Source organism: Topomyia yanbarensis, chromosome 3, assembly GCF_030247195.1.
Source record: "Topomyia yanbarensis strain Yona2022 chromosome 3, ASM3024719v1, whole genome shotgun sequence".
Classification (NCBI taxonomy): Eukaryota; Metazoa; Arthropoda; class Insecta; order Diptera; family Culicidae; genus Topomyia; species Topomyia yanbarensis.
Window position 1 is genome coordinate 135,422,628 of NC_080672.1, and position 21,133 is coordinate 135,443,760.

The 21,133-nt window shown below is 38.6% G+C and overlaps 1 protein-coding gene across 2 annotated transcripts in view; it reads right to left on the bottom strand.

The window, feature by feature from the left end:
- LOC131693801 (uncharacterized) overlaps positions 1–21,133 on the bottom strand; it is a 317,280-nt gene that overhangs the window by 219,387 nt on the left and 76,760 nt on the right. The window contains exon 2 of one of the 2 annotated variants that reach the window (XM_058981945.1): positions 12,927–12,943. In XM_058981945.1, coding sequence (XP_058837928.1) covers positions 12,927–12,943 — 17 coding nt within the window. Of the gene's footprint in view, positions 1–12,920; positions 12,944–21,133 lie in introns of both variants that reach the window. The other variant, XM_058981943.1, reaches the window with a different exon arrangement.

A 21,133-nucleotide genomic window follows, 5' to 3' on the forward strand; every position in this document is an offset into this window, starting at 1 on the left:
ACGGCGTGCCACTTATCCTTGAAACTTATGAATATGGACATATTTGATGGGGTGGTTTTAAGCCGAAGTGATCTTGGGTGGGTGTGGTAAAAGTTATGCACAAAAGATGGACAAGAACATTTAAATTTGATGACACATTCAACTTTAGGCAAATTGGTTGGGATTAACTTTAAAGATCAAATTTAAAAAAGTTAGATTGGTAAACAATTTGTGAAAGTGATAGGGGAAATGAATAAATAAACGACTCTGAAGTCTTTTACAAATACAAAAAGTTTCAGTTGCTTAGTGAAATAAATATGTATCGAGATTTCTAGATAAAACAATTTTAAAGCGATATCACTCCGATGGGGGCAAAGCTAGGAAGATAAAATTCGGCTACCTAAAATATCTTTTTTGAAATATAAAATATAAAAGCACCAATGAAAAATAATTTTCCCAATGTTTTAAAAACTTCAATTGTCTTAAAAAGCATTGCTTAATTGTCATGAATGCAACAAATTGTTGCATTCCGGATGTATAATTTTTGAAAATTCAAGAACTGAAATGAATGAGAAAGAAATCAAGAAAGTTGAAAAGTTTCCAAAGATTTGTTTATTATTGACACTTCGGTTTGGTTTTTGAATAATAATAAAACAATTGTTACCCGATGAGCAACAAATACACAGCAGAAGGATTGAGTATGTGATCTAGGAGTAGAGGCAAAAGTGACGTCTCATCCGCACATGCCAGTTTTTCCCAAACATGCCAGTTTTTCTACATATATTTAAACATCTAAAACATCGAAAAGTGTAATCAGTCACCTCTTTTTTGCACTACACCGGTGCAGCATCAGGAAAAACGAAAATGCTAGTGGTGGTAAGGACCTGGTGCGAGTGCTTTTTATTATTTTTTTATATGAAATTAAAAGGATGACGTTTAGCTTCAGTGTGCTAAGTAAACAATCGTCTGAAACACAATATGAATTTAGCAGTTCGTGTGACCGAAATAATTTTGGGATCGAATATCGAGCTTGGAAATTCATTTAGCAAATGATTTTCAAATTATTTTTCATTTCAGTGCACTGTTGAGAAAAAATAATCTTGAATGGTGATTTAGAAAAACTCTTCCCAAAAAAACACAACCAACTATCGATGAAATGGAATCCCGGAAAAAGCAAACAAACCCTGATAATCGAATCCAAATACGAATCAATTAGCACCAACAGAGAAGATACTAAAATAGATTGCGAGGAGGCATGAACAAATCCACCCACGATGCGATGCTGATGATCACTACTGGTAACCGGTCACGAAATCAGACAATAAGCCCCACCGAAACCGATCCGACAGGGGTTATTCCCGCTAACCTAATTGAATCTAAATTGAAGAAAAATAGGGATTCTAAGTTATTGGTTGCGATTTTGCAAAGCGTTTTAGCTCAACGTTCGCTTGGAAATCTATATTACCGCCCCCTATCGGTGTACAGTGTAGAGGGGTGGAAAATTGGAAATTGATTTCCCATCAGCAGCGTTAGCATTAGCGGCCAATCTGGCATCTGCTCGGAAATGGAGCGTTTCATTTGTCAATCGGTCTCTTCCGACCCAATCAGGCAGAAAACCGCCCAGGCAGCAACGGTTGCGGTAGTGAGTTGATCCGCTTCATTCTCACTCGAATGAGAGTTCGGGTAATGAGCCGTGGCGGAACTGTAGAAAGGAAAAAAAACATTGACCTGAACGTTGCCGGAACGCGCAGTCAACCAGGCTGTGGCTTTAAGATGCTTAAACAAGATGAACACAGGTTATGAACTTCAAATTTATGAACTAGAAGCTGTCGTTTGATCATTGCCCTGTTTGTGGGTATTTTCTTTACCAAGACCGTTCTCACACCTTACCCATCGTAATTAGTTGCTTTCACGTGAACATTTTTCTTCCACCATCGCTTTGTGTAATTGTATTTTTAACTGAACCCAAAGCGATTTTCCAAGGGGTTCTTTATTCGACTGTCTGAAAAAAAAAACGCTTCGAACTTGGTTAGCTTGGAACGCGAGAGAATTCGAGCAACAACCTGCATTCGACAGGGTGTAACATTCGTCGAAACTTTCCGCGCCATCTCGGTTGGTAGATAACTAACTAACTAAGCGCGGCACACAAACCACGGAGCTCCGTATAATTGAGTCTCGCCCGGTTCTTTCGGTGTCGACAAAAAGAGGGTAGCTTTATGTAATCATTTCCTAGAACAACGGATTTTAGGTACGTTCCGTTGCCGTAGCACAGCAAAAAAAAAATCGGTTCAGGTGTGTAGTAATTTTATTTAAATTTGCATTTCGGTCTGTAATTACTTGCGCTCGGATTGCTGGCGCTGCTCGTGGATTTTTTGTGTGATTAAATTACAGACAAGTTGGACAAAGTTTTCAAAGGAAGAATGGGAAGCGTGCAGGTATCGAGCAGGAATCTTGCTAGTTGGAATGGTTGGATTGTATGAAACTTGGGCGGGACGGGTTTCACTTGAACGAATGTTATATTAAAGGGTAGTAAAAATAAATTTTAGAGCTTCGGAGGGTAGTTTTTGAATGATACATTAGTTTTTCGACTTGTTGCCAGGTTTCTAATTGTTCTGATCACAGTCACCGGAAAGATAACAGTTTCCTGCTAAAAGGAACCCTTTGAAAATTTTTCTGAAATCATAGGGGAATTCTGCCAGATGGTAAAAGAGGCACGATTTTTCGACCAAATACAATTTTGTCACGATATTGAAAAAGGAATTTGGAATTTGTGAGTAAAGAAGAATTTAGCATATCACACAACCATCCTCGACAATATTATTAGATTTAATGTTAATTTATCATATGGACTAGTACCAAGAATCTTGTTGTCTATGTTATTAAAACATTGTTTTCGAGCAACATGTCATCGACTAGATATTTTATAGTTATTGACAGATTGATTACTATTCTTTTTTTCAAAGCGATCCGTCTTCGGTAGAGCAAGTGCAACATGCTCAATCTTACTAGAAACTACTTGAGGTGTTCTGCAAGGAAGCCTCTAAGGACAACCGATAATTAGCAGAGGTTAAAATATTCGCTCATTCTCACGACAAGCAGTTTATCGCACAGCTTTTTCATCCTTAGTAGGCACGGACCCAACTTTTCACCTTTCAAGAAATTGCGAGAATTTGCTGACAATACAGTATGGAAGCGTGATAATTTCGCTGCTTCGAACCTCGTGATAAATTAAGTTCAAGAAAAATCATTAATATATTACATTATAGAATTTATTTCCCCACATTATTGCATTTTTTTTCATTCTAAGGATCTGTATCTACTCATTTTTGTGAATTTTTACGAAACCATTAGTTATTCGGCAGTTTTAAATTAGGCGCGAAAATATCATCTCATATTATACCACGAAAAGATAAGATCCAATGCTGTCTTGTCGGGAAAAGTTGGAGAGCAAACAATGTTACATTGTATGTTTGCTTTTTTATTGCTGGTCGAAGTAGGTGAAATCAGGGCCGTCGAGAGCCGCGCCGGTCCCCAGGGTTTGAAGTACTGACGGGCCCTACTATATATGACTTCTTATTTCAATATCGATTATAGAAATTATACGGATGCAACCGTTTCAATCAAACTATTTTTTATGAAAATTGATTATTTGACACGATTCAATGCGTTAGCTTAACAGAGTCGTCAGTATTTTAAACATGTAATAGATGGAAAAAATAAAAAATAATAAAGGAATATTTGTGGCTGGCCATCAGAATGGCTCACGACGTCCGACTTGCCATTGCAATTGGAATCCGGCGTTGCCATACAGTCCATATTCCCATCGTTCATGCTCCCTTGACGCACGTTAATGCTACCATCGTTAATGCTGCCCTAAATCTGAGCTTAGAAAAATTGACATCCCTGCGTGAGCTTGAAAGAGAAACAAAATTCAATTCATGCCGCCGCGATGAATCGAATGTTTGGTTTGTTTCCCTCGTCCTTCGATTTTTCGGTACAACGCATTCATGTTCGCATATGTTCGGTTTGAGGAGCAAACTGAATCTTGTTTCTATGATAACTCTGAGAGGGTTTTTCAAGCAAAAGTGCACCAGATATAGATTACGCAGTTTAGTTATGCTCGAAAATGTCCACATAATAACAAATAAATGCTTTGGTTGGTGATTGAATTTATATTTCCTCTGCACTCAACCATTCGATTCTTCATAAAATTTCAGTTAGTTTGGAAGTGAATGAATGAGGGAAGAGTTGAAACTGAATACTGTTTCAGCAAATTTATCAGAAATAAGCAACTAAATGTGCAATTTCGCACCACTGATGCTGCCTTGTTTCTTGTTGTTGGTACATGCTGTTGATTTTGAGGTACTGGATTCAGCTATTGCAGTTGTCACTATGACCTGAACGAATTTTCTTTATCGGTTTCTGAACATGGTAAAATCGGGTTTGGAATCAGTTGTTACACTTGCGCTAACATTCAGAGAAAAAACATTACGAAGGCGATGACTGGGATCCAACACTGAAGACTGAGACAGAGAGTTGTGAGAGAAAGAGTTTCAACTTTTGGTGAATACTAATGGGTAGAATAAGTATCTAGTTAAATTCCCATATTTTTCTTCATCAAATGTGTACACTGGAACCTCCATTTACGAACCAAGCCAAGGGTTCGTAAATTGAATTAGTTCGTAAAAAAGTGTTCATTTTTTGGGATTTAGATAGTAAAAAAAGTTCGCTTTACATTCTTACTAAAATGCATTGGTTGAGCGACATTATCGATAACCCTAACAATATTGGTATTTCCAAAACGGGCTTGACAAGTACATGATGAAAATGAATATTTGGTACCTTTTTGAAATCCAGGATGGAGACGTCCGATTGAACAATAATCTCGATAACCCTGAAAATTTGGGAATTTTTGAAACGGGCTTGACGAGTAGATGATAGAAATGGTAGCTTGGAGCTATTTCGAATAATTTCTGTATAAACTATGAGGGTATTTTTAGGCGGGTTTGACGAATAAATGAGCGATGCCCTTTTAGAGGCCTTCTGGTTGAGAAAATTTTCTATAATCATATCATCCGCATCTCAAATCACTACATCTATATCTATTCTTTGATTTCTTTATTTCGAAAATGTCAATATTTTAGGTTATGCAGATATCTTAACTGGAATTCGCCATCTTAGTTTTCAAAATGGCTTCATACATTGATTTTCGTCATCTACTCGTCAATCCCATTCCGAAAATATCCAACTTTTATTAGTAACAGTTAGCTAAGAATATGTTAAATTGTATACAACTTCATACTGTACTGTGCGTATTCAACCTTTTTTTACGAACTCTTTTAAAAACACTTGCGATAAATGAAACAAGAATGGTTTAATTGCACTGTTAAATGAATCTAATAGGGTTACGTTCACGTACTTCAGAAAACCATTGGAATGACTGGAACGTAGTTGATTGTGGTATATTTGCAGTGCCAACAGAAACAATAAACTTCAACAATTATATCAAAATAAATTAAATTCAGTTAAAAATGCGGGCCCCAAAAACAGACCCGGGCCCCAGGGTAGTTGCCTCCCCTGACCCCCCCTCTCGTCGGGCCTGGCTGAAATATCGCCTTATTCTGTTCACGAATGCGAAAATTGTAAACTCTGATAATTAGTTTAAAAAGTACTACAGTATACACGAAAAAAATGTTCCTAAATTCGTGAATAATTCGTGACATGAGTTCTGGAACAAACCACGTTTTCATTTTTCGAAAACATGACCGTGATAAAAAGGTATGTGTTTTAAAATGGTGTTCAATTTTCTTTCCGAAACACATCCATAATGATTTAATTCGAGGAGATATCTATTTTTTTTGTGATCGCCAGCCACAGATTCCACTGTGTCATAACCAAATCGTTTTTTGTCCGTGAACTAATTCACAAGTTTATGATTACTCATGATTTTATCCAGGAAGGAAAATTGTTTGAGGTGACATGAACATGATTTATTTCATCTTGGTCATGATCTAGTTTTCGTGGTTGTGAATTAGTTCACGAAATCAAATCTGTGGTGATGTTTTCTCCCAAACTATTTCATGACAATCGAAATATTTTTCATGGATAAATTCATGTCTCGTGAATCGTCTTTATTATTCCTCGCATTTTAGTCACGGTTCATCACTCGTGCTTATGAAATAGTTCACATGATCATAACATATATTTCATGTATTCTTGAAATTGTTCATGATTCCTAGCATATTGGTCGCGAATCCCGATTTGTGCTCGAGACATAGTTCACAAAATCTTAAAATATTATTCATGAACTTGTGAATTGTCTATGCTTCCTAGATTATTAGGCACGAGTCGCTATTCGCTTGTAAAATGGCTCACGCAATCCTAAAACATTATTCAGAGATGTGTTAACTGGCTCTTCATTCTTAATTAATTATTCACAATCAATGTGGTATGCATGAGAAATTTTAAAGATTTTCAGAGTCGTAGCGTGGTCTTCTGGCGCCCTTGGTGGAGTCTTAGTTTTGCGCCCCTTTGGTGTTTACTGTGGCTTTCTTTTTCAGTTCGACCTTCAAACAATAATTTGTGTACATGGAAATGGCACATCTACTCCCTACTTAATTCATGCTTGACTGTCGTTGATTTCAAATTCGAACCACAAATCGTTTACTGTATATTTATGAAATCAGTTGAAGCTAGGTGTTTGAAGGCGATGGAGGTAGTATCTATTTAGAAGACTATATATTGGAGTGCAAATGGCATGTATGAGGAACAGGTAATCATCGAATTTAATAATCGGCCGGATCTCAACAGCATTAGCACCTAGAAAAAGTCTGTTTTCAAAAGTTTAGCTTAATCGGACACGATCAAGGGGTTGTGCAAAAGAGCCAAAGTGCAAATATTTTCACCAGTGAAAGGACCCTTAGAATATTTTAAATTTGAATTCGAGTTTTTTATGTTAAATGGCTTACGATGTAATGAAATGCCGAGATCTACTACCACCCTGAATTTATGGAACTTGGAAAATTCTGGATTTGAGTTGATAAGATGTTTTTAGTTTATTTTCTTTGCCAAATATCTTAGAAATGCATGAAACAACGGATTTTGTATCTTGTCGTAAAAAATTGTTTTAACAAACAAATAAAAATAAAAAAAATGTTTTTTTTCGAATTGACACCAGATTTCGACAAAACATTTGGCATACATAAAAGCTGCATTTCCAAACTCAAGCCGCATCTAAATTCAAGAATTTTCCTTGTACCATAAATACGTTTTTTCCAACATTTCACCAGAGCTTCATGACATTGTTTTTCGATTGCTCTTAAATTTTGCATGAAGAATTTTTTCGAAGTGCCAATACTTTTAAACTGTGTCCGTTTTGAAATTTCAGGAAAACCATAAATGTTGGCACTCTACTGTATATCAAGTATACTGAGGAAACAATTTTAGGAACTTTGAACTGATTGGTGGATTGTTGATTACTTTGCATATCATTAGATTTTATTTACCAGTCCAAGGGCCGTCACGGCATTCCGGTTATTTTCCAGACATATATCGTGTAAGACAGATAACCACATTATTCCATTACTATCAAATACAGACTTATCTTTCGAATTATATCTTGCATGATTTTTGTCTCTTACTTCCTATGCATCAGTTTTCACTTTGCGTCTGGATCTAGATCCGTGCAAACATTAACTCTCCTGAATTGACCCAAATGATTCTAAAATGGATGTCGAACAAGAATCGTCGCCAAAGTCTCCGAGGTGACAAGGAGGATGAGGAACTAACGCGTTTACATGCCTGCTCAAAAAGTTGAAATTGATGTAGATATCGATTCATACTTGGCATGCGTGGATCTACTGAAGGACGAGATTGGCTTTTTTTGTCTTAGACAATTGAGAAAAAACAAAGAGTTTTCAACGTTTCCAGGAACACTAGAAATCTCAAGTGACATTTCAACCTAGTGCATCGAGGAGACTTCAATTCTCATGGTACGGCATGGGGTTATCTTCTCGATGATAATTGATCTAGCTTACTATACGATGTTTGCAGCAGCTGGACTGCTTAAGGGATTATATATGTTGATATGCCGAAAAAAGGGAAAAGTTTGAATTTTTGTAAAGGTATGTAGACATATTTTTATGAAATACTTGTTAAACGTCTAACGTAGTACAATGTCCAATTTGCAAAATCCACTTGAGAACTTTAAAAAAATATTAATAATTGTCGAAGTTATAGCAATTTCCGCAAAACGCGTTTTTTAAAGTGGTTTGTCGTGACTATGATTCCAGTCCATCAGCTCAACTGAAAGCATAAAACTAAGCAAAATTCATTAGTATAGGTACCTGTGGTGTCCTTGAATTATTCATTGAGAAATGTTTTTCTTTTTTTTTGAAACAGGGACGATTTTTTCCAAAAACCATACTATTTTCACCTGAAAAAACACGGTAGTTAACTCACGAACAATTTTAAAAAAAGTTTTGAAATCGGTAGTCACCGTAAAGACGTTTTTGGCAAAAATCTTTTCGAGATAATCGCGTTTAAAGTTTCAAGTATAACTCACGCCTCCGTAAGAGAGCAAGATGGAAAACGGTCTAATTTTGCGTCCACTACTCCGATAAAAATTTGGGATAACATTCTTAAGAACCTAAACTTTAAGATAAAAGAATAATTCTTTTTTAAATTTTTTGGCCGATCTCAACATATGTAACTCCTTAACTGCCCATCACCACATATTTCCCCCTCTTGTGTTTCTATGAAACTGGGAAAACGAATGAAAAAAGTTTGCAAAAATTTTCGCATATTTTGGATATTTGAAGTCGTTGTCTTATTTGTTGTTTGTTCTGGACTAACAGGACGGTAGCATAATTTTGTGTGACTTTTTGCCTGGGAATGATACTCATATCCTGACTTTTTATGACTAAACCTCACTTATTTTAGAAAGCAGATCAAGATTTTTGTGCCCCGCTAAGGTTGGCGCCATTGGCGGGGGCCAACCTGGCCAACCGCACGCTACAGCTCTGATCCCTAATCATTTTCACTTTCGTGCAACTCTACACATGATCTTAAAATTTTCGCAATAACAATAATTTCACAAAATTCGGAATATGATTAACGGGTTCAGTTTTGTTTGTGAATTGTTTCATGAGATATGACGAAGTTGTGCCCAGCTGCTAGCGACCAATCATAGGTACGAGCAGTAGATATAGGAAAACTTATAGGACGTCTCTATTCATTTGATTAGAGCGACGTGCGGAAAGAAAACGAAAACTGCGCTGAGCAAAAAAGTACATTACAGAGACACAATTCATGTTCGTGAAATTGTTTACAGAACCACATGGTAATGCTGATTTGTCACGCTTTCTTGATCCAGATCATATTGTCACATTACTCCGCGAGAAAAATCCGATAGTAAAAGGTGAGTCACTAGAAATGAAGCAAAGTTTGTTTCTTCTTAGAGTGTATTGTTTACATACGCTCAGCTGTGCAGTTGCCAGTGAGATTCCGGTCGAGATAGAAGAAAATCAGCAAAATCCTGCATTGTGGCATCGCGCTTCGGGAAAACTGATGGATATACATCATTCGACTGTTTCAAAGATCCTCCAAAGTTTCCAGAGTAAGGACAATTGTGCATTTTCATGACATGTGAATTACCTGTGTCGGCGACATGCCCTTCCTTCTATCAGGCTTCCAGAAGGAAGAGTTGTTATTAAATTAAGGAGATTCAAATAGAATACGGTTTGAGGATGTTGGACAAGTTGCGGATTCAACTACGCTAGACGAAATGTGAAAGGTTGTGCTAGAACTGAAAACAGCACGGTCGTTTAAAAAAGGATGGAGCTGAACGAAGCAATTCACTAATCTTAGCTTAGCATAGCTTAATTTAGTTGACCGCCCCTGAGTTTCCCGTGATTGATCAAGGCCCAGTAATGTTGCATATTGAACCAATTGTATGATACTTGGGAGTAGTACATCATACTCAACATGCAACCTAAAAAGACTAAAATTATAGTATGATCAATAACGTATATGGCCACGCCCATGAAAGTCAATTTTGGGATGGAAAGGAACGTTAGTTCAACACTTGTGACTATTATGGCCAAGGAATTCTCTGCATCATCCACAAGTGTCACAGGAGAGGATTGGTGTTAGTAGGTAGGGAAATGAATCAGGATATATCTTGGTAGATATTGTAATTTAACTAACTACTCACGCACTTTATCTTTTAATTTTAAATTATTCTTCAGTTGTGCGACTCTCGGTAGAAATATGGAGGGCGTACGAATACGCATTTTAATAACTATACTTCCGCGGGGTGTGACATAGAACGATAAAGCCGTCAATTTTGTAAAATGTTCGCGCGAGACACAGACTCCGAGATACGCAATACTATTGAAAAATATAATTGAGGTATCCATTCATCTATTTTTTGCAACTAAAAAGAAGATAATCCATACTCCAAACAGCCGAGTTATTAATGTTAGCGAGTGCTTGATTTTCCGGTTGATAGGCACTTGCACGTGAGCCCTATAACACGAGAAACCAAACAATTTCGGGGTACATCTCCAACTCAACGATGGAGTCAGTGTAGAAAGAGATCTACAACACAACCCTAAGCCATCAAGGACACAAAACTGACAATTATCGTAGCATTCGTGGATGGCTCGACTACGCTGAATTTATGGATCACACTGTAATACCAGGCATACAACAGCACAACCCTCGGTCGATTGCATTACATTTACGTTTAGTTGCAGAAGGTAATGACTATCGAGAAATAACGGCTTCAGTTTTTCGAGAAATAACGGTTCCAGCATTTGCATGTTCCTCATGAGAAGAGGTTTTAGGTGTAACTCTCTGCTCTGACGGTATTACGTATGAGTTGGTAAACTGGTACTCACTCAACCAGCTCGAGCCGTCATTAACTGATCACAAGAACATCGTCTTTGATCATTTAAACATCTAGATGTAGCACCGTCTTGCGGTTCTAAGGTGTTATAATTCAATTTTAAATCAGGAGGAGTACAACATTTAATTTAATTGTGAGTACTTTGTTAGGTTGTGAATTTTCGGATATTCGGAAATAGAGTCGCTTCCACGACACCACGCGTGAATACTGACGGTTGCGAAAAGCGTGCTCCTTCAAATCCCTTAAAAATGAGTAAAATTTAGGATAAAAATAAAAAAAGCGCGATAGCAGGAGTGCTCTCTCGAACATTGCTTCGGTTCATTATACAGAGTCTTCGAGTCTCAATACTAATCGAGTGCAGGCAGGTCACTTTTCGATTGCGCTGATCTGTTAAAAGTTTTCACGGGTGTTTCTTTTCTATCCCACCCAAATCTTTCATCCCCAGCTTCAGTGGGTTTGCCTTTGCGTATGGTATCGTTTGGTTCTCTCCAGGTAATAAACAAAGCTGTACCCTTCGGCCTAACACCGTAGCCATTGACTTCAGGTGTTTTCGCATAAGACCAAGTATTCGTGATGTGGAACATCTGCTGAAGGTGAAAATGCAGCTTCGGTTTTCGGAAGTCACCTCCATACAGCTTGAGCACGTCAGGCATGCGGTGTTGATAACCATAAAAAACTCGCCCAGGCGATAAGATTCATTTCGCAGAACAACTTAAAACACGTGCTTGTTTGTGACAACACGGAAATTCAGATATACATGGATAATGGAAATATAGAAGTTAAAGTTTCGGAGCAGTGGAATCTATTACGGAGAACACATGGAGAAACTACTTCCCAGGTATTTCAAAGGGTGTCTTTGTGGTGATAATGCGGATAGACCAACCCATTCCCTTCTACCTTACTTTGCAGTACAAAACAGAAGGGGTGATATCATTACACAGCGAACTCACATATCAAGGACATACGTGCCAATTCTGTGAACAAACGGCACACTACGGACAACCCTGTCCAGAAATTGCTGAGAAAAGCTCAGTTGCAGCAAAAAACGCCAACACCCAAGCCCCAATTTACGTGAACTGCAATCGGTTGCCAAATTTGTGGCTGCAGTTAAGGCAATAATGACAAGTGCAAACGCTGCGTCAAGTACTGCAAACTTAACAACTAATACCACCAGTGAAGATGCTACCACCAAGGATGGAGTGTTCACATTCGTGACCCGCAAGGACAAGAAGCCAGGAAGAACATTTGATCGCGAGTATCAAGGCAGTAATCAAGATGATTATACGGACGTAAACGACAATAACCCTGAAGTTGACGAAAGAAGGAACATCTTCCCAACGCGAAAAAAGATCTCCGCTCGCAATAGCAAGTTGCGCGCACGGAATCTTACAGGCTCAAAATAAAATGTATTGTAAAATGTATTTTTTACATATTGTAAATATATAGAAGACCCATGGCTCCTCTAAGCTAACGCATTGAGCCGTGTCAAATAATCGAATTAAAAAAAGCTGTATCCGGCTGAAATATAAATTGGAAATTTATAAGTGAGAAAGTAGGGGACTTCCGTTTTATTGTCAAAAATAGCCTTCCCTCGAATAAGGTATACCTTAACATTCCGTGCAATCTCAAGGAATGTTTGAAGAGTTTTGATGCTTTGATGAAGCTAGATTTCCACAATACTTATTCACGAGTGGTTTGCTGGGAAATTCTGAGAATCAAGTCAATTACAGAGAAAAAATAATAATATCGACGCAGTGTCGACGATCGATCTCTGAAATATCTGGCGAAAAAGGATATTAAACTGAACTCTGGCTTACAAAAAAGTCTCCGATCAACATGGGGAATGTGCGAATTGAGCCAGCTAAAAAAAAGAAAAAACTACAAAGTTTAGCAAACTGCGCTCACTGAATCCTTCGTTGGCGAATACCAGCGCATACTGGACGATTGTAATCATTTTTGGGTGGGATTGATTTTGTACGTTGAAAGTAAACGATAGCATTTTTTGTGAATATTACGAATTGATTGTAATTACCTGAAGTTTGTTGATGTAATTGACTGAAATAAAAGAAATAAGAAAAAAATCTTTAATATCGTAAGAAACTGCTGTAAGTAGTAAAAATTGTATGAAATAGGAAATCCACTGCAAACCAAACAACCAAATGTTCGGAAAATGCGCAAAAAGAACACTTTAAAGTTATTAGAGATGCTTAAACTGCCTTAACTTTAAAACCACCTAAAAGACTTGAGACACAGTCACATGGTATGGACAATCACTTAAAAGCTGTAGCTTAAGCAACTCTCATACACTGGGCCAATAAAAACAATTGTTTTATTCACAATTAATTATTATTATTTTTGAAGTAAAATACCTAAAACGTTTCAATACTAGAGTCCCGTTTCCCAGTTTCAAATGCGAATAACTTGCGTTGTACTGAACGATATTTTTGCACAGCGGTGTTGGGAACGCACGATAGACAGCACACAGCAGTCAAGTGAGTGCAAATTTTACACGGTTTAACTGTGTGCGAGGTGATGTCACCACTGCAGAAAATCCTTTGCGTCTACTATGGAGTTTCGGCAGTGGTGTCATTGATTCGCACAAAGTTGGACCGTATTAAGGGCTTGCACCAACTGGGTGCCTAGTTAGACGATGTATCTGTACCCAAATTAGCACTAATTAGACACACAAAAAATTCAAACACTATAGACACTATAGTTTTTTTTTATCGATTTTCAATAATTTTGCAACATAACGAAGATATATGAAAAATTAATTTTCCGTCATCAACGTAAACTATCCTTGGCAGCACTGCTCTATCGGAATCCATTCAGACAAATTGCAATAACTTCAGTTCTAGAGCTGATTCTTGTAACTGTTGATACTCAAATGAAAGCTAATAGTCAAATTTACTAGCCTTACTTGTTTTTGTAAGCAAATATTACCTCAATCAAAAGTTATAGCTGTTTAAAAACGTTGGTGTCCACAAACAACATGGGCATGAAGGGCTTAATTCGCAAATTTCGTTCAATCCAATTAACCTTTTTGGGAAGTAACACATGTTTCATATTTTGAATATATATGATGCTTTTTTCATCACATGCTTCTTTAGGTGTTTCGAAAGCATGGGCAGACTGAGCTGGTTTTGCACCTACTGAAGGACATAGGTTGGTTGGTTGAAAATTTTGGTAGTCGAAGAGATTGAGCTATGTTAGAGCAGTTTCAGTTTATTTCAAAAAGTAGTGAAGCTAATCTGTAGTGATTCTTGGTTGTCAACCCAAGGGTGATACCATCTGACCAAGATACAGCACTGATTGGTTTTTATTGTTATAAAAGTTTTGCAATTCAATATCTATCTGGTTCCTTAGGGTGCATTCAGTAGCGTAGTGTTTAATATAACAGTTTTGAAGTAGAATTGGAACGAAAACAATCACATCCCCAGCAAAGGCATTTTGAGCTATTATTACGGACAGTTTGTTCGGTATTTCAAAACTGGTGTATGTTGCCATTCTCTTTGTTGAAAGATTGGGGAAGATAATTTCGAGTCAGTTAATGACCTAAGGACACGTTCTGGTGCGGTGCAGTTTAAGATTCATGATTTTGACAACTCTATAAAACAAAATTGAAAATGTTAAAACTAGAACAAATTACTCTCACACTTAATTTTTTCTGCCGAATCTCCACTTTTTTCACATTTTGCCGAAATCTCAACAGCTGAAATCTCAGCAAACAACTTTTTAGCTGAGATCTCAGTAAAAGTGACGTTTGATAGCTTTGAGTTTCGGAACATATTTCACCGTAAATCAGCAAACAAATCTTTATGCCAATAGATGGTTGATTAACTGAAATAATAGATTCGTTTAAAAGTAAAGGCAGGTGTACTTGATTTCAGAATATTGTTATATAGTAAATTGTATCATATGGGAGCAAGACAGTGGACTATAACGTGACGTAGCGTGTATTATTGAAAATTACGTAGCCGCCAGCCCGTCTCCACTCGATAGTTTTGACATATTGAGAATCATTCGCGAATTATGTTGCACGCTCTAGAAAGGGGCTATATTTTTTATGTGGCCACCATGTCCTGTACACAACCCAGTAATCCTAATTTCTACTATTTCATAACGAGATTACAAATCGACAATCTCTAATATCGCAGAAATTCCAAAGATCAAAAAGGTGGCCACGAACCGCATAGAGATAATCGTCTTTTTATAGGCATAAATTCAATTTTATCATATAAGTTACAAATAAATTTAAGTATTTTACCACGAAAATTCTGATACACCCAAAAAAAAAATTAGATGAACTTGCACTTTGTGCCCATTTCTTGTTGCAAATAATAGTACTACTAAAGTAGGAACACTCCCTGCAAATATCGTCCTGATGAAAATGTTCACAGTTTTAAAGTGCTTACATATTTCAGAACACTAAACACAATGATATTTTTTGCGAACTTGAAAAAAATATTCCAAACGACTTATTTAGAGATTCCGATGACAATTTACGGCACAAGTTAAAGGAAAGAACTCAAGTGTATTCTTCTTCTGTAACGATGGGTGGACATAACCGGGTTCCAATCGGATAATTTTCCAACCAATCTCATGAGCTCGGTACATTCTAGAAAACCGCACTACAACGTTTACCCATAACTCAACAAACCACACGTTAATCATAGACGGATACTCTAACAATGCAAACAAATTGACTGTCTCCGGCTCATACTGAAATTTCTCTTCCATTTTAGACATAGTTCTCAGTTCATTCAAGTAAAAAAAGGAACCCTTCGTGTCCTTCTGCACTGCGCACTTTCCATGGGAGGATTGGTTCATTTATTTTCATTATTCAAGCCATCTACCTCCGGGCTCCATCGTATTTCATGTGTCATCCACGAGAAGAACCCATCCACCGAACGTCAGAGGTCGGTCGGTGTCAGCAGAGCGCAATCTGTCCCGCGGTCCTGCATCACGGTCTAGCCTCCGCAGACGCAGGTCGACACTTGTGTTGGCGAATCTGCTATGGTGCACCCAATTAATTTCGATTCAAATGAAAGACAAATTATGGTTCTCACTCCCCATCTCTACACCACCGGAGCGGCTGGTAGGATGCAGTACGGGCAAACCTGGGACAACGTCGGTCGGTCTGGGGCCATCAGCTTCCTCTTTTCCCTGGCATCAATTTACACCGGATCGTGATGTGCGTGATGCGATGGCGTTTGGTGGCTGCTTCATCGCTACCGTGCTGTTATTTATCATACGCAAACAAACACAGTTTCACTGAATTAAATGACGATCAACGGTCGTGGTTTTGGTGGTCCGAGAGCAGGTGTCAATATGGGCGAACATAGAATGATTTAGGATCTATCCGTAGAGTGCGATATGTTGGTAGCAGGATTTCAATTTTTAGGAATCATTGAATTGTTAGATAAAATATGTTCCACTAGTCTTTGAAACTGTTGTAAAACTTTGAATTGCTTTAGCAACTCTAATACTTGTTTGACCGTGTGTAAGTTGTGAGGGAAAAAACTTTAAAATCCCTTGAAACGATTTTTCTAATTGAATTTTAGTTCAACATTAGGTAAGGCTCGAACACGAAAAACACGACCTTTTTTGTATAAAATGTTTTTAATAATAAAAGCTGAAATATTAGTTCAGTTTTCAAAAACCGTATATAAACCTTTGCTTTTGCCGAAACCAAATTGTGTATCTGACAGTAAGCCATTTGCTTCAACCCAATTGTCGAGGCGAAACATGATCTTTTTTATTCAGTTCGTTTATTTAATAAGCACAAATGCGTTAGCTTGGCGATGCCAAATATTTTTTAATATTGAGACGAACATATTTTACAACTATCTTAAACTAAAAATACGATTCGATATACAAGATTGAACAATAATTATTTTTTACAAAAAAATTTTCAACTATCTTAAGACTAGGAATGTAGATTAATATAAAAGAAGGGGAACAAACTTTTATGAGAAATTTCACAGCGAAACTAGGAATACAATTAGATATACAAGATGGGAAACAAAAAAAGAAAAGGTGGCTATCTTAAAACTAGGAATATAATACAAATTGGTTTTTGTAACAGCAGCAGGAGTTGTATCAGAAACAGGGGTAGTAGGCGAGCACGATGACGAGGAAAGATGAAAGTTGCAAGTTTTGTAACTTTCAGACAAAGAGAAGAACAGTGACATGAGTTAGAGCAGAGTCGTAGCAATCCTGTTTTGTGAGAGGGGGCATTTTTTTATTAAACTTAACGTATATTTAAAGCAAGGGACTGGAAGAAAAATTATTTTTAATATTTAGAGCTACAGTACTCAAGGCGATACTAACTCCTGCGGTAGAGCACAAAGAGTTACGTCGTCAGCAAACTCTAAGCTATGACTTTATTGCACGCTGTTCTAAACTTTCTTCCTTCATCGTCCTCGCTCGTTAAGGATAAAAACAGCAAATCGATTCACTCTAAGTTCACTTTAAGTTGACCTGTGAACTTCAGGTCATGAATGGTAACGTGCTCCCAATTCACCTGGAATTTGTGCAGATCCTGTATTCTGTGCTACAGTGGCAACCGTAAGATGTTTACGATACCGACTTACACATAGCGGCGCCCAGTCTCAATATCACCGGGAAAAGCAACTACCTCCAAGGTAGTGGAGATTGGAGAGTCGGATCTCAAACAACTCTGCCGCTATCATTACACCTACTGAGCTTCGCATGCTGGGAGCTCGCCAGCTGACGAAGAAATAACGACACACTAATACAGTAACGAAGTGTCTTATCAAAATGGCTAAGGCGTTACACTTCTACGACCAAATCAGCCACAAGAAGTCCAATTTCAGCGAAGATCTACCGGATATCAGCGATGTTATAGCTTTTGAACCAGTATTTGGGAGGTCCCCGTACAATATCGCGAAGGCCAACAGTGGCTTAGGTGCGAAGAGAAATGAGTAGGCGAAGAAATCGAGGAAATTTCTGCTATCTCCGTCGAAACCAATGATATACGCGAGGGTACGCAGTATCTTAGAAATTGGGTGTTATGCGAACCTCGTTAATCGCCGGATTTCATCACCCGTGGCACCACAATTCTCATCCCCAAGGACATACCAATTACCTGTCTAACAAGTCTGCACATGATCATGAGCACCCTCATCACTACATGCGGCCCACTATGAGAAGAATAGCATCCTGACAGAGGAGCAGAAGGTAAAAAAATACACACAACTGAAAAGATCAAGTCATCCTCGATGCAATCATTGTTTGTATTTGTATTTGTCATATATACACCAACAGTCAAATCGTTACAAACCTCGATAAAAATAATAACAATGCAGTGAAAAAAAAAACAATGAAGGAATCAACCGAAATTAACGGGTCCGTTGAAGGCTCTGTAAAATCATTGGAGTTGGGCGAGGCAAATTAAAGACGAAAGCTGATGCGACTCGGTTGAATATCCTTTGTAGGCCCGTAATAGCCCCATGCATTATTAGTGCGTCGAAATGGCAATCGGAACATGAGGTTGTTACGCGTTGTTCGAGGTGCAACATTTATGTTAATTTGTTCCAAGATGGCTGAGCAATCCAGATGACCTCACAAAGTATCAGCAACGAACAAAGCCCTTGCTGTATTCATTCGAACAAGCAGAAGTTCGAATCTAATCAGCTGGCGCCGGCTTTCGTAACTTGGCAGACGGACGGGATCTCTCCACGGCAAACTACGAAGCGCACGACGTAAAAAGCGTCGTTGCACGGACTCAATTCTCTCAACACCGTTATTATAGTTTGGGTACCAAACTTCGCAGCAGTACTCCAGGATTGACCGCGACAAAGAGCAGTACAGCGCTTTGAGACAATAAATGTCCGTAAAATTTTTCGCTATCCTGAAGATGCATCCCAGCATTCGATATACTTTGCTAACTATATAGGAGACGTGCTGTTTAAACGTAAGTTGCGAGTCTAGTATCACTCCTAGATCCTTCACCTGACTAACGCGTTCAATTTCAGTATCTAGTAGACTGTAGTTAAAACAAACCGGGTCTTTTTTTTTCGTGAGAACGATATCACCGAGCACTTCTTTGGATCTAAACAAATACGGTTCGTGTTACACCAGTCAGCGAAGGCTTCGAACTGTCGTTGGAGTAATCTACAATCTTCAGAAGAACGGATGAGAAGAATCATCTTGAGATCGTCTGCGAAGGACAGGCGTGGAATCTTCAGAACCAGATGAACGTCGTTGAAGTAAAGCAGAAACATCAGCGGTCCCAAGTGACTTGCCTGGGGTACTCCCGACGTAGAAGTAAATGTGGGTGCCTGACAACCTCCAATGACAACCACTATTTCTCGACCTGAAAGGTAGGATCGAAACAACTGCAACAGACTACCGTATAGCTAACATCGGTTTGAGCGCGACGTTCCATACTATCTGTTATGTAGGATGTTAGGCGAAGCAGGTTGGTCGTTGTCGAACGCCCAAACATGAAGCCATATTAATCGCCACTTAGGTGCTGCTTGCAGTGAGCCTCAAGAGGTTCCATAATCATCAACTCTCGAACAACTTCGAGGCCGCACTCAATGAAGTAATTATTGACGTCTCGCTTATTACCCTTTTTATGGACTGGGAACATGTTCGCGGACTTCCAGCAGGATGGAAAGATGCCAATTAGGCAATCCACCACGACGTTTGATTGACAATTCAGCGAGGGGTTTTGTCAACAAGTTTGCTCCAGCGAACAGAAAAACCCGTCCGACGACCATACTTCGTTAGCCCGATTCGTTTGATGTTGGATCGAATCGGCGATTTTATCAGACATCGCACCCACCCGAGTTACGTCAGAAGAAATGATCAGCTGATCAGAAATGCCTCATGGATTGCCTAATGCCAATAGATGCTCTAAAGATGCGAAGAAGTGGAATCGTTAAAACGTCGATGTGCCTTTTCAAAAGTACTGAAGGGAAGCCATCGGGTACCGGATTGAAAGACGATTTTAACCGAGAACTTTGGCTCACAACCGGAACTTGACTAACAGCGAGTTCAATTTGATCAACTGTTAAGGCCTCATATGTGAACACATTCACGAATTTCTCCGAAAAAAGTCTGCACATATCTTGGGATGTGGTAGCTGTGCGGCTGCTGAAAGTCATAGACGACCGCAGTCCGGATTCCTTGCGCTGCTCATTCACATATTTCCAGAAACTTTTTGGGTGCGACTTGAGATTACGCTGAATATTTTGCTGATATCGAAAGAAACAATCCTGGCTAGCTCGTTTATAAGCATGGTTGAGACTGACGTAATAGTTTCTAAGTGGAATTGTGCGATACTTGGTAAACCTCCGCAGACGGGCTCTCTTAATGGACTTCAGCCGTCGCATCGTGCTCATTTGCAAAGGATGACCAATTTGGTGATGATGAATTTTCTTCGGGACGTGCCTGTCAATAACATAACCCAAAACGTTGGAAAATGTTTGATCTGCCGTATCAACATCTTCGGGGTCCAGAATATTCAGCCAATCGAGAGTGGAGAAGAGGTCTGCGAGGTTTTTGGAGAAGTAGTGTGTAACTAACGGAACATTAGTATATCGATTATAAGAAGACATACAACTCCATATCGCACTCGCTCCTCATCAAGGTATTAAAGATGTATAATAGGATCGAAGCAGTCCAGCGTAAATTCATACGATATGCGTTACGTGAATTGCCGTGGAACGATCCATTAAACCTGCCACCGTACGAGGACCGTTGTCGTCTTTTAGGACTTAATACTTTAACACGCCGGAGACATGCAGCGCAAGCAGCGTTCGTGTCAAAGATTCTGCTGGCTGAATATGATGATCCGGAGCTACTAGCGCAAACCAACCTCTACGCGCCTACCCGTTCTCTTCGCCCTCGAGCCCTGCTGCATTCTGAAATGCGCAGCACTAACTACGCTACCAATAGTCCAATTTTAGCAATGAGTCGTCGCATCAACGAGTTTGCTTAAATTTTTGATTTCGTCATGAACTCTTCGCAGTTTCGTCGTCGTGTATTGTCACTATTTTAATTATGTTTAGTTTACCTCAGTTTAGTATAGTTCATTAAGACAAATTGTCAGTTGGACTTTTTTTCACAAATACAAATACAAATAAAGCTGATCATGTAGTCTAAGGTTCCTACGGCAGGTGATGAAGAGAGGAACGACAAAACTGCTCAGCTCAGAAGTGGAAAAGACGTGCTTCGCATCTTGAGGGGGACCTTCCAAGACGATTCATTTAT